The sequence below is a fragment of the Urocampus carinirostris genome, chromosome 13, assembly GCF_059441175.1.
Source record: "Urocampus carinirostris isolate Australia breed hairy pipefish chromosome 13, RoL_Ucar_1.0, whole genome shotgun sequence".
NCBI lineage: Eukaryota > Metazoa > Chordata > Actinopteri > Syngnathiformes > Syngnathidae > Urocampus > Urocampus carinirostris.
Window position 1 is genome coordinate 1873799 of NC_142361.1, and position 17133 is coordinate 1890931.

The window sequence follows — 17133 nt, forward strand, 5'->3', positions numbered from 1 at the left end:
AAAAGTAGCGGCTTATAGTCCGGAATTTACGGTAACTATGTACTAAGGGTAATGTTTCTGGTATCAAAGAAAATGTCCTCGTTGAAACCACAAGCTCCTGACATAAAAACAATGGAGTGAAAAATTAAAGCAAATGTACATTATGTTTATTCAGTACTTGTTTATACCATTTAATGTCACGATTACAGGTGGACCCAAACACAGGGAAGCACGATCAGATCCTGGGGTGCTTGAATAAAGGAAGAGCTTTAATAACAAAACAAAAAAAACAAAGTAACACACAGAGAAATGGTCAAAAAGGCAATAAAATGGTCCGAACTAGAAAAATTAACTCAACCTCACAAACGATGATTGTACTGGAAAACTAGTGTACTACTCTCCGGTGTTCCAAGGTCTAAAATCAAGAGCCCGCAGTTGGTACAAAACGTTGCACTTAGGCTAATAACTAAGACAAGAAATCACATTACCTTGATTTTAGCCAACCTGCATTGGTTCCCTGGTAGCTTAAGATGTGATTTTAAGGTTCTGTTGGTAGTATACAAAATCATGCATGGACTTGCTCCCTCATATCTTTCAGATGTAATTTCCCTCTACGTTCCGGTCCGGAGCCTTCGCTCTGAAAATGGTGGTCTACTAGTGATCCCAAGAGCTAAGAAGAGATCCGCAGGTTCGAGAGCATTCTCCATTTGTTCTGAGCCATCATCCCCTGTAGTGTCTCCGTCTTGTCTTCTTCCACGTCGATCCCAGTTTCTTTCAATAATGGTGTTGCATCCATTCGGGCCGGTGCTGTGGAATGCTCTGCCCACTGAGATTCGATCTCCAACCTCACTGGAACTGTTTAAATCTAGGCTTAAAAAACACTTTGATTCTATAGCTTATGGATGACCTATAATTCACGTTGACGATATCTATTTATTATTTGTTATAGCAACATCCGTTGCAGACTGGCCATCCTGGAATGGGGATTACCTCCCTTACTCAAGGTTTCTTAATTTTTTTCCTTGCCCTCATGTAGGTTTTAGATCAGGGGATGGTGTAGTAATAAACTGTAGTTTGCAATAATCTATGGTATGTCCAGGTCTTTGAGACTCCTTGTGATTAAGGGCTATTCAAATAAAAAGGACTTGACTTGACTCCACCACCAAAGGTCCCAGCCTCTGCTCATCCTTCCTCTCATTTGGGTCCACCCATTATGCCCTCTGTAGTTTAGGTTCTGTTGAAGACGTAATTTAAGTTTTTGCCGCTAAGTGGTAGCATGACTTTATGTTTAGACTTTCACATTTGCACCGGGAAGAAGACAAAAATCAGGAAGTAATTTGATCTCTATAAAATGTTGACGTGCACTGAAACAGTATATTCTCAATTGTTTGAAGCTGAGAGAAAGCAATGGCTGTAAGTTTATTTTTTCTAGATGACAATTTTGGCAATCTGTCTTGAAATATTATTGACAAATTCTTCATAATACGTTGTTTGTTAGCCTGGAGAAAAACGCCATATTTTTGCCATAGTTTTATATGCTAAAATATGCTCTCTGACTTCATGAATGTTCACATTAAGGTCTAATGTCAAACACTCATGTTAAAAATGTACCTTTGTTTTATTTACAGTTCCATTCTTTGTTAATTGCTGAGGAATTATATTTTTAAACATTATTAGAGGAGCAAGTATGCTTGTTCCCTTGCTCTTGAAGAGAGTTTGGCTTGTTGTTTATCTGCGTTCTACACTTAAGAAAGTTAAACACATAGAGGAAACAGTACATCACCCAAAATCGTAACAATTTAGTGTGTTTTCATACTTTCCCCCCTCAGTTTTTTATATTTCAGTTTTATATATACTTTTCACTGCATTTTCATGCTAATCAGTCCAAAGAAAAGCTATTCAGATAGGCCAGACAGCATTGGGATTTATATCCAGTGTGTCAAAACAAACAATAGCCATATTCCACCTGGCTTGCCTTATGCCCAGGGGCCACAAAATTTCACTGAACAGTAAGAGGGCGTGTGTTTGGATGTGGGACGCCGCAACAATAGCGGAACAGGTTTGGGCGGCTAAATTAGCCTTGCTAGCAATTCAACCCCTTCGCTGCTTCTTCAGTCCCCCATCGGCCAGGACAGAGAGAAAATCTAGACTATTCTAGAATGGCGGCGACAACCACACAGTCCATGGGAAGTCTGCCCAGCGGAGTGTCAATATGCGTGACCGTTCCAGATATGTTCTACATGCCTGAACTGGTGAGTTACCTTTAACAATGACGCCATCCGTCCCTATCTTCAATTCCGTTATCTTCAATTCTTTTGACAACAGCCATTTACTGACTCCATGCAGTCCACAGATGCTTCAATACAAACACGCCGACTGTTACAGCACAATTACTTTATTTAGTAACAGTGTTGGGTACGTTACTTTAAAAAAGTATTTAGTTATAGTTACTCACAACTTCTTACAAAAAGTAATTGAGTTAGTAATTGAATTAATCTTTAGTAAAAAAAAAGATTATTACCAGGGAAAGTAACTAATTCTGTTACTTTAAAAATGAGTTGTTTGACATTAAAGAATTAGAACATTTCTGAGAAGCATTCGAGTCAGTTGAATAGAGAAGAACAGACATACCCTCTTATATTTATTGCACCTCACCAGAAACACACTTATCCTACACTTGAAGTGCAAAAACAAATAAACATTAAACAATATAATAAAATAACAATCCGTAGTAAACAATATAAAATATGTTTAATGAATTAAATCTTACAAACTGGGACAACTGGTCAAGTAGACCTATGCTACTGTACTTCAAGTATCTGCAAGCAACAAAAGTAAAGAGTACAAAAATAAATATGCGTTTAAAACAGCAGTGCAAAAGAAAATAAATCAAGTTCTCACAACCGGAGACAACTGGTCAAGTAGAAATAGGCAACTGCACTTCAAATATTTTGTTCACACCAAAAGTCAACAGAAAAACGATATGAAGTAATTATACGATCCCTCTATCTAACTCTTTCCATCCCTCTCTCTCTGTCTCTATTAGTGTTTAAAGTCAAGTCAAGTCAAGTCAAATTTATTTATATAGCCCTTAATCACAAAAATGTCTCAAAGGACTGCACAGGATTACAGTTACAAAATTACACAATTACCTGATCTTAAACCAGCATGCGGGCAAGGAAAACTCAAAAACCTCAGTGTGAGGAGAAAAGAGAAACCTTGAGAAAGGACCTCACATGTGGTAATCCCCCTTCCAGGAATGACCAGGGTGAATTACAATTAGCATTACTGTACACATAATAGTAAACATAAGGTAAGATGTTGAAAATGTCCGGAAAGTGCATGACATCAACCCCAGCCTGCAAACCAGTCCAGAAAGTCTATGACGGCCACGACGCTGCCTCCCGTCTCTGCCAGCCGGTAAATGCATGGGTTGACATGCTGCAGGTCAGACGCCGGTCCGCTGACCCATCCCAAATCATCCTTCTCCTTCGTATCAGCCAGGCAGGCGTCGGAAAAAGACAGGACAAAACAGAATATGAGGTGGGCATCAATCATATGCTTTGGAATAGAAGTGTGTCTTAAGCCTCGATTTAAAAACTTCCGTTGAGGTTGCAGATCTTATCTCCAGAGGCAGGGCGTTCCATAACACCGGGGCCCGGATGGAGAATGCTCTCGAGCCCGCAGACTTCTTGGTTCTCGGAGTCACAAGTAGACCGGCATTTTCCGAGCGCAGACTCCGTGCAGGAACATAGGGGGAAATCAAATCGGAGAGATAAGAGGGTGCAAGCCCATGCAAACATTTATATGTTAATAAGAGAACCTTAAAGTCACATCTTAAGTGGACTGGGAGCCAGTGCAAGTTGGCCAATACAGGAGTAATATGCTCAAACTTTTTGGTCTTAGTCAAAAGTCTAGCTGCCGCATTCTGAACCAGCTGCAAACTTTTAATGCTAGACATCGGGAGACCAGAAAGCAATACATTACAGTAATCAAGCCGAGAAGTAATAAACGCATGAATTAAAATCTCTGCATCTGATTGGGACAGCATCGAACGAATCTTCGCAATATTACGGAGGTGGTAGAAAGCTATTTTAGTAATATTTTTCACGTGTAACTGAAACGACAGATTAGGATCAAATATAACACCTAGATTTTTGACCGAGTCACTATGGGTGATATTACATTTGTCTAGGTTCAGGGTAGTGTTTGAAAACAACTGACGACAGTGAGCTGGACCAATAATCAACATTTCAGTTTTTTCTGGGTTAAGGCGTAAAAAATTATTTGACATCCATCTTTGAATCTCAGTAAGGCAAGCCTCCAGATTTCTAAAACTTAAATGTCCAGTTTTTTCCAGTGGCATATACAGTTGAGTGTCATCTGCATAGCAATGGAAACTAATATTATACTTGCGGATAATGTCACCAAGCAGGATCATATAAATACTAAAAAGAAGGGGGCCAAGTACAGAGCCTTGAGGAACACCACAAGGGACATTAGATTGTTTAGAGGTCAGACTGCCATAGTTAACACATTGCATCCTGTCTGACAGGTAGGACCTAAACCACGAGAGTACAGTTCCTGAGATACCAATGCGTTCTAGACGAACCAATAATATGTTGTGGTCGACCGTATCAAAAGCAGCGCTGAGATCCAGCAGCAGTAACATTGATGAGGCACCAGAATCCATTGTTAAAAGGAGATCATTGGTTACTTTAGCAAGGGCTGTCTCAGTAGAATGATTTGCCCTAAATGCTGACTGGACAGTTTCAAAAAGGTTATTTTCTGGCATGAAGTCATTTAGCTGCTGTGCAACGACCTTTTCAAGTACTTTCGCAAAAAATGGCAGATTTGACACTGGCCTATAATTACCTAGGCTTTCTGGGTCAAGGTTAGGTCGCTTAAGCGTGGGTTTAATGACGGCAGACTTGAAGGCTACAGGAACAATACCCGAGGATAGCGATATATTAATATTTAAAACTGAAGATCCTAAGATCCCAAAGACACAGGAACCTACGCTAGCTTCCCCCAAGTGAGATGTCAAGCATTGTAAATTTGATAGCGCTCTTAGCCGTGATATTATGTTAGGACGTTGTCCACTGTTTGACGTCATCGCACACGCACCACATTGTTTTGTGTTATTTTAGACGAGAGCCGCGTTCACATTTGCGTGTAGTTTGTAAAAAAAAATATGCCAAAAAGTTGACTGACAGCTGCTCATTTTCAAGAAGACTGCTCCGACATTCTTATAGCCTTAACATTCATCCATCCATTATCTGCACTGGTTATCCTCAGTCGGTCGCAGGGGTGCTGGAGCCCATCCCAGCTATCTTCGGGCAATGGGCAGGGGAACCAAACTGGTTGCCAGCCAGTCGCAGGGCACACAGAGACAGACAACTCACTTGCTCACACATAGGGACAATTTGGACCGGCCAATTAACCTAACATGCATGTTTTTGGATGTGGGAGGAAACCGGAGCGGCCGGAGGAAACCCACGCAAGCACGGGGAGAACATGCAAACTCCACACAGGACGTTCCATCTCATCACCTCAGAACTGTGTCACACAAGCGCTAACCACTGCGCCGCCGTACTGCTAGCCTTAACATGAGACAACATAATGATTTGTAATTGACAAAGTAACGCATTGCTTTTGACAGTCAATAACGGTAACAGCAGAAATAATAAGTTACAGTAGGCGTTACTGAAAAAAATAACGCCTTTATGTCACACTGCCGGATAACTATATACTTACCACATTATTTATAAAGTGTAACTCAACTGTCATTAGAACTTGGCCCGTTGCTCCGCTACTTTCAAAAACAGACCATGGAATACAATGTCAACTGCATTTCAGCGTTTTCACCTATGCTCATGAAGCAACTAAAAATCTTTATTATGCCAGAACACAATGCTGAATACAATACCAACAAGAAGGCAAGAATGGATTCTTCACTTCCGAAAAACTTGATACAGTTACGGTGGCGCCTTCTCAAGCGTGTCACCAGTAGAGAATGGTGGGCAGCGTATGGGGAGGTGGCATGGCTTATACAAAAACAATACATTCAATGAGGGAATGTAACAGGATTTTTGTAGTACACCATTCCTGAAAAAACAAATATAACATGTTGGACCAGGAATTACCCAGAAATTGAGAAGGAAATATTTGAGTGGGTTGAAGAAACAACACAAAACGGATATGGAGTGTCTCAACCTTTAGTTTGCCCACTTCAAGCATGGGGCTAACCAGCCAAGCAACCCACGAAGTTATAGCATTTATAAAACTCAATTTTCCATAATAAAGGCCAGAATAGGCCTAAATATGATGAAAATCTCAAGAAAAAAAAAAGAAAAAAGTAAAACGAGACAAAAATGATAGATAGATAGATAGATAGATAGATAGATAGATAGATAGATAGATAGATACTTTATTCATCCCCGTAGGGAAATTCACACTTCCTCAGTCTACCCCGTTGTTTATTAACAGATTAACATGATGCCCTGGGGGTGCTTGTAGCGGAGTGGATGACGTCACGCTAGTCCAAAAGTTCGACATCCCTGCGGCAGATGGAAATCTTTTCTATGTGAAAATCCAGGGATACACCACCTCATGTTAGCAAGTCCGCCTCCTCTCCTATTCCCCCCGGCTTTCGTGTCTCTGTATAGCACCGTTGAAGCCGGATAGCTCCGGGTAGCTCCGGGTGGCTACACGTTAGCGTCCGGAATGCTAAACGTGAGCCACATTTCCGCAAAACACAGCAACTGCGCTCCCTGTGTGCTTCGATGTTTTCCACCAGCACTCGATGATCTGATTTGGTCGTGAGTTCGCATTTACCATGATTACGGATGCTACCGATGACTTATAACGCCGCTAGCCGCTTAGCTAGCTCCTGCTCTTCTTCCACGATAGGCCCCTTCATCACGCCGGCACGAGAATTCTTCAGGGCAAGGAGTTGATTCCTTGAATACACGCATTTTTATGCGCTAAAACCCATGTCCATAGGATAGAAGTAATCCATAGTGTAGTTGTCAAAACGTGAAGAAAAAACACCGAAGATAGGAGCAGACAATAAAACAATAGGGCAGCTGCTGGAAAAAGCAGCCGCTCGTGGCATCGCCGCTTTGATCTTACAACTCAGTGTCAGAAATGCTCCATCGCCATGAAATGGTTCAAGCCAGTTGATTCCTAGCACACCTTTTCTAGCTAGCTATTCTAGATTTTTCTGCTTTCTATCTGGTTATTTAGTTGGCCCTTTACTATTTTTGCTACCGATCTAGCTCCCTTTTTGTTTACTTGTTTACCTTTCTACCCAACTATCAAGCTACGTTTTAGCCTTTTAGCAAGCCATCTAGCTAAGTTGCTATTTCTGAAATTTACACTAAAGTTGATGCCCTATGTGCTAATTAGTAACAGAAAGTAACTCAACGTTTGAAAAAGGTTGGAGACCCCTGCTATAAATAAAGTAACTAGTTACTGTAACTATTTCTTTTACTCAGTAACACACCGAATATTGGTTTCCACTTGGGTTTGAAATCAGGGCATCTGTTTCAAAGTGGGGTTTTAATGCCTTTTTAAGGTTACCAGCTAGGGTTTCAAATTAGGCGTTAAGCTTTATATCAGGGGCAATTTTGGGTTCAGACCTTTTGGGGGTGCTGAGCACCTCCCGCAGGGGTGGGCAAACAACGGCCCGCAGGGCCCCAAGTGGCCGGTCACATGGGGCCCGCCAAACAAAAATTGTAAAAATATAATGACCATATAAATAATAGCAAATATATTACTCAAATGATATGTTTTTGGGGTGTCAACTTTGTCCCTAATGTCCCTTTGTGTGTCTGCTACAGAAATACCACAAACATACTACAACTACAACAAACCTACTTTTCAAATTTAGTGCTTAAAAACAGGGACCTAATATCTCCATTCAGAAAATAAAGAAATACTATAGAAATACTACAAAAATACTAGTATGGTGATACTATGATACAAAAATATTATTATAGAAATATTACAACAAAAATACTACAAAAATACAACTACAGTAATACTATGATACAAAAATATTATTACAGAAATATAACAACAAAAATACTACAAAAATACAACCACAGTAATATTAAAATAATAAAGAAATACTACAAGCTCTTCCTTGATCTGCTACCTTATCGTGGTGGAAGAGTTTGTGTGTCCCAATGATCCTAGGAGCTATGTTGTCGGGGGCTTTAAGCCCCTGGTAGGGTCACCCATGGCAAACAGGTCCTAGGTGAGTGGCCAGACAAAACGCAGATCAGAAGACCCCTTATGATGAGAAAGAACATTGGTCCTCAATTTCCCTCGCCCGGACGCGGGTTACCGGGGCCCCCTTCTGGAGCCAGGCCTGGAGGCGGGGTCCGCACCTTTGCCCACGGGGTTCGGCCGGTTAAGCCCGAAAGGACAACGTGGGACCCTCTTCCCATGGGCTCACTAATGTAGGAGGGGCCAAAGGGGTCGGGTGCGCAGAGAGCCGGGCAGCGGCCAAGGGAGGGGTCCTTGGCGCGACGACATGGAATGTTACCTCTCTGGCAGGGAAGGAGCCCGAGTTGGTGTGTGAGGTTGAGAAGTTCTGACTAGATATAGTCGGACTCACCTCCACACACTGCTTAGGCTCTGGTACCAGTCCTCTCGAAAGGGGTTGGACTCTCTTCCACTCTGGAGTTGCCCGTGGTGAGAGGCGCAGAGCCGGTGTGGGCATATTAGTTGCTCCACGGCTCAGCGCCTGTACGTTGGGGTTCACCCTAGTAGACGAGAGAGTAGCCTCCCTCCGCCTTTTGGTGGGGGTACGGGTCCTGACTGTTGTGCTTATGCATCAAATAGCAGTTTAGAGTACCCACCCTCCTTGGAGTCCTTAGAGGGTGTGCTTGAGAGCGCGCCTCTTAGGGGCTCCTTTGTACTGCTGGGGGACTTCAACGCTCACGTGGGCAATGACAGTGAGACGTGGAGGGGCGTGATTGGGAAGAACGGCCCCCCTTGACCTGAACCCGAGTGGTGTTTTGTTATTGGACTTCTGTGCCCGTCATTGTTTGTCCATAACGAATACCATGTTCATATGTGCAGTTGGCACCAGGATGCCCTAGGCCGTAGTTAGATGATCGACTTTGTCGTCGTTTCGTCGGACCTGCGGCCGCATGTTCTGGACACTCGGGTGAAAAGAGAGGCGGAGCTGTCAACTGATCACCACCTGGTGGTGAGTTGGCTCCGATGGTGGTCCGACCTGGCAGACCCAAGCGTGTTGTGAGGGTCTGTTGTCTCCTGTCAGAAGAAGTTTAGATTTACACCTCTGGCAAAACTTTGCCCATGTCCCGAGGGAGACGGGGACATTGAGTCCGAGTGGACCATGTTCCGCACCTCCATTGTCGAAGCAGCTGATCGGAGCTGTGGCCGTAAGGTAGTCGGTGCCTGCCGCGGCGGCAACCCTCAGACCCATTGGTGGTCACAGGCGGTGGAGGATGCCGTCAAGCTGAAGAAAGAGTCTTATCGGGCCCTCCTGGCCTGTGGAACTCTGGAAGCAGCTGGCAGGTATCGGCTGGCCAAGCAGAATGCGGCTTCGGTGGTTGCCGAGGCAAAAACTCGGGCATGGGAGGAGTTTGGTGAGCCCATAGAGGCCGAACTCCGAACGGCTTTAAGGAAATTCTGGTCCAAGTCAAGTCAAGTCAAGTATTTTATTTGTATAGCCCTGAATCACAATTAGTCTCTAAGGGCTTCACAAGTGATTACATGTAAGAAGTTTAGGTTATTCGTATGCTATAGAGTAGAAGTGAGTTTTAAGCTTAGATTTAAACATTTCCACTGAGGTTGCAGATCGGATCTCAGGGGGAAGAGCATTCCACAGCACCGGTGCCCGGATGGAGAACGCTCTCGAACCAGCGGAACACTTCTTGGCTCTTGGGATCACTAGGAGACCGGCGCTCTCGGAACGAAGGCTTCGGGCCGGGACATAGGGGGAGATCAGATCTGAAAGATATGAGGGGGAAAGTCCATGTATGATTTTGTATAGTAATAGGAGAACCTTAAAATCGCATCTTAGGCTAACAGGGAGCCAATGCAGGTTAGCCAAAATTGGAGTGATGTGATCGTACTTTTTTGTCCTTGTTAAAAGCCTCGCTGAAGCATTTTGTACCAGCTGGAAACTCTTGAGTCTGGTCATCGGAAGACCGGAAAGTAGTGCATTACAGTAGTCGAGACGGGAGGTAACAAACGCGTGAATTATGATTTTCGCATCCAACTGAGAAAGTATAGGACGAATTTTAGCAATGTTACAGAGATGGAAGAAAGCGGGTCTAGTAATTTTCTTTACATGTGTTTGAAAGGACAGATCGGGGTCGAAAATGACACCTAAATTTTTAAGTGAGTCGCTCTGTGTGATGTGGCAGGGACGGGACTTAGATGGACCAATAACTAACATTTCAGTCTTTTCAGAGTTAAGACGCAGGAAATTGAGTGACATCCACTCTTTTATCTCAGTGAGGCAGGCCTCCAAATTTCCACAGTTTAGTGTGGCAGATTCCTCCATCGGGAGATAGAGTTGAGTGTCATCTGCGTAGCAATGGAAACTGATATTATACTTGCGAATAATATCACCTAGTGGAAGCATATAAATGCTGAAGAGAAGGGGGCCAAGCACTGAACCCTGCGGAACACCACAAGTAACACTAAACTGTGTACATTGTTACAAAGAATGACAATACAAAGGAAATTATTATTATTATTATTAAATGGCTCAGATGTCAATTTGCCATATTTAACGCAGTGTGTCCTATCTGAGAGGTAGGATCTGAACCATAATACGACGTTTCCATGAGAGACCAATCCATTTTTCCAACCGTTCTAGCAAGATATTATGGTCCACTGTGTCAAATGCAGCAAAAGTCCAGCAGCAGCAAAAGTGATGATGCGCCCGAGTCCATTGCCCGTAGGAGATCATTGGTTACCTTAATCAGAGCTGTCTCAGTAGAGTGGTTAGCCCTGAATCCTGATTGCATTGATTCAAAGAGATTGTTCTCGGACATGAAATCATTCAGCTGCTGTGCCACTACTTTTTCAAGTATTTTAGAAAGAAACGGTAGGTTTGACACAGGTCTATAATTACATAAGTTTTCTGGATCAAGGTTGGGTCGCTTCAGTGTGGGTTTAATGACGGCGGACTTAAAAGCGGCTGGAACTACACCTGAGGAGAGTGATGTGTTTAAAATATTTAAAACTGAAGGTGCAAGAACGCCAAAGAGACCTTTAATAAGTGAACCTGGAAGCGGGTCGAACTGGCAAGTCGTCGGTTTGGCCGTATTCACCATCTGTTTAAGATTATCGAGTGACAGTTCCCTAAAACGGGACAAAATCCCTGGACAGCCACCATGTCGTGCATCTATAGATTTGAGTGCTTTAGTATTTGTTGAATTAATACTGTCTTTATCAATTTCTTCCTGTATGCTTTGGATCTTCTTAGTAAAGAAGACCATTATGTCGTGGGCAGAATGAGTGGAGCTATCTGGGATAGTCTGTTGCCTTGTGAGCGATGCTACAGTGTCGAAAAGGACCTTGGGGTGGTTCTTTTGTGACGCAATCACCTTTGAAAGGTAGGCTGATTTTGCAGAGGCCAGGGCCGCTTTATACTTCAAAAGTAGTATACGCCAGTAGGTCCACCATCTGGCGTCTTAGAGGGGGGGGAAGCGGTGCGCCATCGACACTGTGTATAGTGCCGGTGGGTCGCTGCTGACCTCGACCCGGGACGTTGCGAATCGGTGGGTGGAATACTTCGAAGACCTCCTCAATCCCACCGACACGTCTTCCTCTGGGGAAGCAGAGTCGGAGGACTCCGAGTTGGACTCTCGCATCTCTGGGGTCGAAGTCACCGACGTGGTCAAAAAGCTCCTCGGTGGCAGGGCCCCGCGGGTCGATAAGATCTGCCCGGAGTTCATTAAGGCTCTGGATGTTGTGGGCGTGTCATAATTGACACGCCTCTGCAACATCGCGTGGACATCGGGGACAGTGCCTCTGGACTGGCAGACTGGTGGTTCCCCTCTTTAAAAAGAGTGTGTTCCAACTACAGGAGAATCACACTTCTCAGCCTCCTTGGTAAGGTCTATTTAGGGGTACTGGAGAGGAGGGTCTGCCAGGAGGTCGAATCTCGGATTCAGGAGGAACAGTGTGGTTTTCGTCCTGGCCGTGGAACACTGGACCAGCTCTACACACTGTGCAGGGTCCCTGAGGGTGCATGGGAGTTTGCCTGTCCTGTCTACATGTGTTTTGTGGACTTGGAGATGGCATTCGACCGTGTTTTTTGTTGTTGTATTTATTTATTCAGCCAGTATAGACCATAAACATGATATATACAAGAAATCATTTGACACGTGAACACTCAATAATGATAAAATAATAGATTTAAAAGAATAAAAAGAGTAGAGTAAAAAATATACTGTAGTATATAATACAAGGTAATTATATAGAATAGTTTAAAAAGAAAGAATATTTAAATAACAAGACTAGAGTAGAATAGGTCGGAGGAACGCCGTTGGCATAATAATACTATACATAATACATAAACCTAATCAATTCCCGTTGAACATACGGATAGTGGAAGGGTAAAACTCTCTTTAAGACGTGTAGTCTTGCTCGCAATGGAGCGAAGACGGCGACCTGACGACAGGTAATCAAAGTACTTGCGAGCAGGGTGACTGGGATCGTCTATAATTTTTAATGTCCGTTTTCTAGTTCGATCGATGTAGATACTTTACAGGGACGGGAGGCCAGTAGCTATTATTTCCTCTGCCGTCCTCACTACTGATTCCATTTTTGACAATTCTTTCTGATTGACGCGACCAAACCAAACTGTGATTGACCTAGTTAAAACGGATTAAACGATAGCACGATAAAAATTGACTAGAATGGATTGACGGACTCCGAATGATTTGAGTTGACGAAAGAAGTAGAGCCTTTGTCTGGCTGACTTTAGAATATCAGTAGCATTGACAGTCCATGTGAGGTCAGTTGAAAAGTAAGTACCCAGAAACTTGAATGAATGGACCAGTTCCACCTCACTACCATTAATTGACAGTGGCACATGCGGGGGAGGCTTATTACGGAAATATATTATTATCTCCTTAGTTTTACCTACATTCAATAACAGATTACTCTCATGACATCAGGTGGAAAGTGAATCAATTTCTGCTCTGTATTCAGTTTCGTCTCCATTTGAAATATAGCCAGTAACCGTGGTGTCGTCTGCATATTTAGCGAATAGTGAATGGTCAGAATTGGGTTGACAATCATGAGTGAATAGGGAAAACAAAGTTGGAGACAATGGCCATCCCTGAGGCGTACCAGTGTTGAGGACAATAGAACATGAATCTTTCTCACCAATGCGAACGGACTGTACTCTATTGAGAAGGAAATCTAAAATCCAATTTGAAAATAAAACTGGAAAATTGAGGTCATGAAGAAGTTTAAAAAGTAGTGTAGAAGGAATGATAGTGTCAAAAGCCGAACTAAAATCTATGAATAAAACCCTAACGTATGATTTCCTATGCTCAAGATGACTTAGAATCTCTAAATACAAATTTAAATTGCATCATCTACACTTCTATTAGCACGATACGCGAATTGGTACGGATCTAGATTCGATGGTAGAAAGGACTTCATGAATTTCAATACGATCTTCTCGAAAGTTTTCATGATCACGGACGTGAGTGCTATGGGTCTATAATCGTTCAGACATGAGACATTGTTCTTCTTCGGGACCGGTACAATTGTGGCGCGCTTCCAACATGAGGGTACAGTAGCTGAACTCAAAGACCAATTAAAAATACCAGTAAAGACAGGGGAAAAATGAGAAGCACAATCTTTGAGAAGGCGGGGTGAGAGTTTATCGGGGCCTGGGGATTTCCTCGCTTTCAACCTCCCGAAATCATGTCTTACCTCCTCTTCACTGATGATCAAAGGATTGTCTTCCTCGGTCACCGGGGCTGGCACTGGAGTACTACTATTGTCCTTGTCAAATCAGGCATAAAAGTCATTGAGCTGATCGGGTAGAGTAGCGTCCACATTACCAATAGTCTTCTTTGGTCCTTTGTACTGAGTTATGAGCTTCAAGTTTGACCATAGAGCTCTGGAGTCCTGAGTGTCGAATTGTACCTCTACCCCATGGCGGAATGAAAGTTTGGCGGCCTTAACACCCTTTGTCAACGCTGATTTCGCTTGGCGGTAAGCGTCGGGGTCCGAGTCCTTGTGTCTATAGGCGGCGTCCTTGGCAACGATCATTTTCCAGATGGACTTGTTGAACCATGGTTTTGAATTGGAGTACAGAGTTTTGGACGTAGTAGATAGACAAAGCTCCTGGCAGAAATGTACGTAATCCGACACCGTGTCCGTGTACTCGTTGATGTAATTCCCGTGTTTGAGTACTTCCCAGTCCGTGCACTCCAAACATCAACACAGTTTATCCACATCAGCTGGTGACCAGGTCAGATGGGTACGTTTGGTAGGTGGAACTTGCTTGAGCTGTTGTTTGTAGGCGGGTAAGAGTGGTACCGTGGAGTGATCGGAATTCCCCAGACTTGACCGCGAGGCCCTGTGGGGGTGCTTCGGGAGTATGGGGTACCGCACAGTTTAATCCGGGCTGTGCGGTCCCTGTATGCCCGGTGCCAGAGTCTGGTCCGCATTGCCGGCAGTAAGTCGGATTCATTTCCGGTGAGGGTTGGACTCTGCCAGGGCTGCCCTTTGCCAACGATTCTGTTCATAACTTTTATGGACAGAATTTCTAGGCGCAGCCTTGGTGGGCATGGAGTTCGGTTTGGGGGCCTCAGCATTGCGTCACTGCTTTTTGCAGATGACGTGGTGCGTTTGGCTTCCTCAGAACCGTGATCTTCAGCTCTCGCTGGAGCGATTCGCAGCCGAGTTTGAAGCGGCCTGGGATGAGGATCAGCCCCTAGTCCGAGACCATGGTACTCAGTCGGAAAAGGGTGGCATGCTCCCTCCGGGTTGGGGATGAGATCTTGCCCCAAATGGAGGAGTTCAAGTATCTTGGCTGGCTTGGGAACGCCTCGGGATCCCGTCGGATGAGCTGGAGGAGATGGCTGGGCATAGGGACGTCTGGGCTTCCCTTTTAAGGCACCTGCCCCCGCGACCCGACCTTGGATAAGGGGAAGATAATAGATGGATGGATGGATGGATACTACAAAGATACTAGAATGAAAATATCACACACAAAAAAAATACAGTCATTCAATAATAAAAAACTGCTACATAAACATTACGACAGAAATACTAAAAAAATTACAACTCCAGTAATACTACAAAAATTCTACAGATATAACCCAAAATTTTTATTATAGAAATTGTACAAAAATACTCTTGCAGAAATACTGCATATATGTATATATATATATATATATATATATATATATATATATATACAGTATATATATATATATATATATATATATATATATATATATATATATATATATATATATATATATACATATATATATATATAAATAAAACTGCAGTAATACAACACACATACAGAATTACTATCAAAATATAAAAAATAGAATTACAGTAATACAACAAAATTAAATATCAAAAGTGGTGCTAGGAATCAAATGGATTGAACCATTTTGTTGCAGTGGAACATTTCCCACGCACATCCAAAAACTGGATGTTTACACTCATGCTTGATATGAGGAATTTACAGAATTTTTCAGGTTTCCAGATAAGGTTACTTAATAAGATTTCGGCTCCTGTGCAGATGACAGGTGGGCTGGTGTGGATCCTGGTGGCGTCCACCCATGTGGAGCCCCCCAATCCTCTGGGCTGGGTCATGTTCGTGTCAGTTTTCTGCTTCGTCATGACTTTGCTGTGGGTGTTCATCTTCATCACCGGATGTCACAGGAACAGTTCAGCGTGGATGGCAGCTGTAAGTACAGGCCACCGGTTGGCTTCATTTAGGAATAACTCAAGTGCAGTGTCTTTTTAAGCCAGTGTGCAGGGGAAGACTGGTGTTAGATCAGAGGTCTTTAAACCTTTGTGGTATTAATTAGCGCAAAAAAGCACCAAGTTTTACATATTAGATGGATGGATTTCAAAGTAACTAAAAAGGTAGCTTGATAGTTGGCTAAAAGGTTAACAAGTAAAAAACTAAAAGGTAGTTAGATAGTCAAGTCAAGTCAAATTTATTTATATAGCCCTTAATCACAAAAATGTCTCAAAGGACTGCACAGGATTACAGTTACAAAATTACACAATTACCTGATCTTAAACCAGATAGCCCACTAAAATGTTTAAAAATCCAACTAACAGTAAATTCCGGACTATAAGCAGTTACTTTTTCCCAAACGTTCAAACCTGCGGCATATTCAGTGATGCGGCCAATTTATGTAATTTTTCTACCGGCCGCCAGCGGCGCTCGGGTACAAAAGGTAAGATTATAATGGTGGAATATACGCGCCAAGGAAGACTGCAACTTCTTGGCTTGCGGATAAATCAAATTAGCGTGAACATACCCTCATCATGCAAAATGCAAAAAGAAAGGCACATCAAAAAATCCACCATCACCAATGGGTTCCGAAAAGCCGGTCTGCTGCATGACGGAGAGGAGGGCACAGAATCAGGAATGGCTGAGACTTCCAGCGACAGCGACAGCGCGAGTGAGGCTGCGGGAGCGTAGGACGACGTCTATGTGACAAAGTTTCTATCCAACACTGAGGAAGACAACTTTGATGGCCAGATAGAAAGCTAGTTAGAAGGGAGGCCAAAATTTACCTTGATAACTAGCCCAAAAATGTAAAATGTTAGCTAGATAGCTATCCAAATAGCTAAATGGGTAGGAAGATAGCTATGTACAAAGATAAAAGGGTAGCTAGATATCAAGTCAAGTCATTTTTATTTGTATAGCCCTAAATCACGATGAGTCTCAAAGGGCTTCACAGATTATTTCACTATATTACACAGACTATTTTTCAGAATATTATTATACATTCCCCTGCTCTGGAGCCGACGAGAAAAGCAGGTTATTCATATGCTATAGAGTAGAAGTGAGTTTTAAGCTTAGATTTAAACATTTCCACTGAGGTTGCAGATCGGATCTCAGGGGGAAGAGCATTCCACAGCATGGAGAACGCT

The 17133-nt window shown here is 43.1% G+C and overlaps 1 protein-coding gene across 1 annotated transcript in view; it reads left to right on the plus strand.

The window, feature by feature from the left end:
• Positions 1 to 2070: 2070 nt before the first annotated feature.
• The window catches only part of LOC148353475 (myelin and lymphocyte protein-like), a 29607-nt gene continuing 14544 nt past the window's right edge, over positions 2071 to 17133 (plus strand). The window contains exons 1-2 of the mRNA XM_088351261.1: positions 2071 to 2231; positions 15761 to 15928. Of these exons, the coding sequence (XP_088207387.1) occupies positions 2139 to 2231; positions 15761 to 15928 (261 nt within the window). The 5' untranslated portion in view covers positions 2071 to 2138. The remainder of the gene's footprint in view (positions 2232 to 15760; positions 15929 to 17133) is intronic.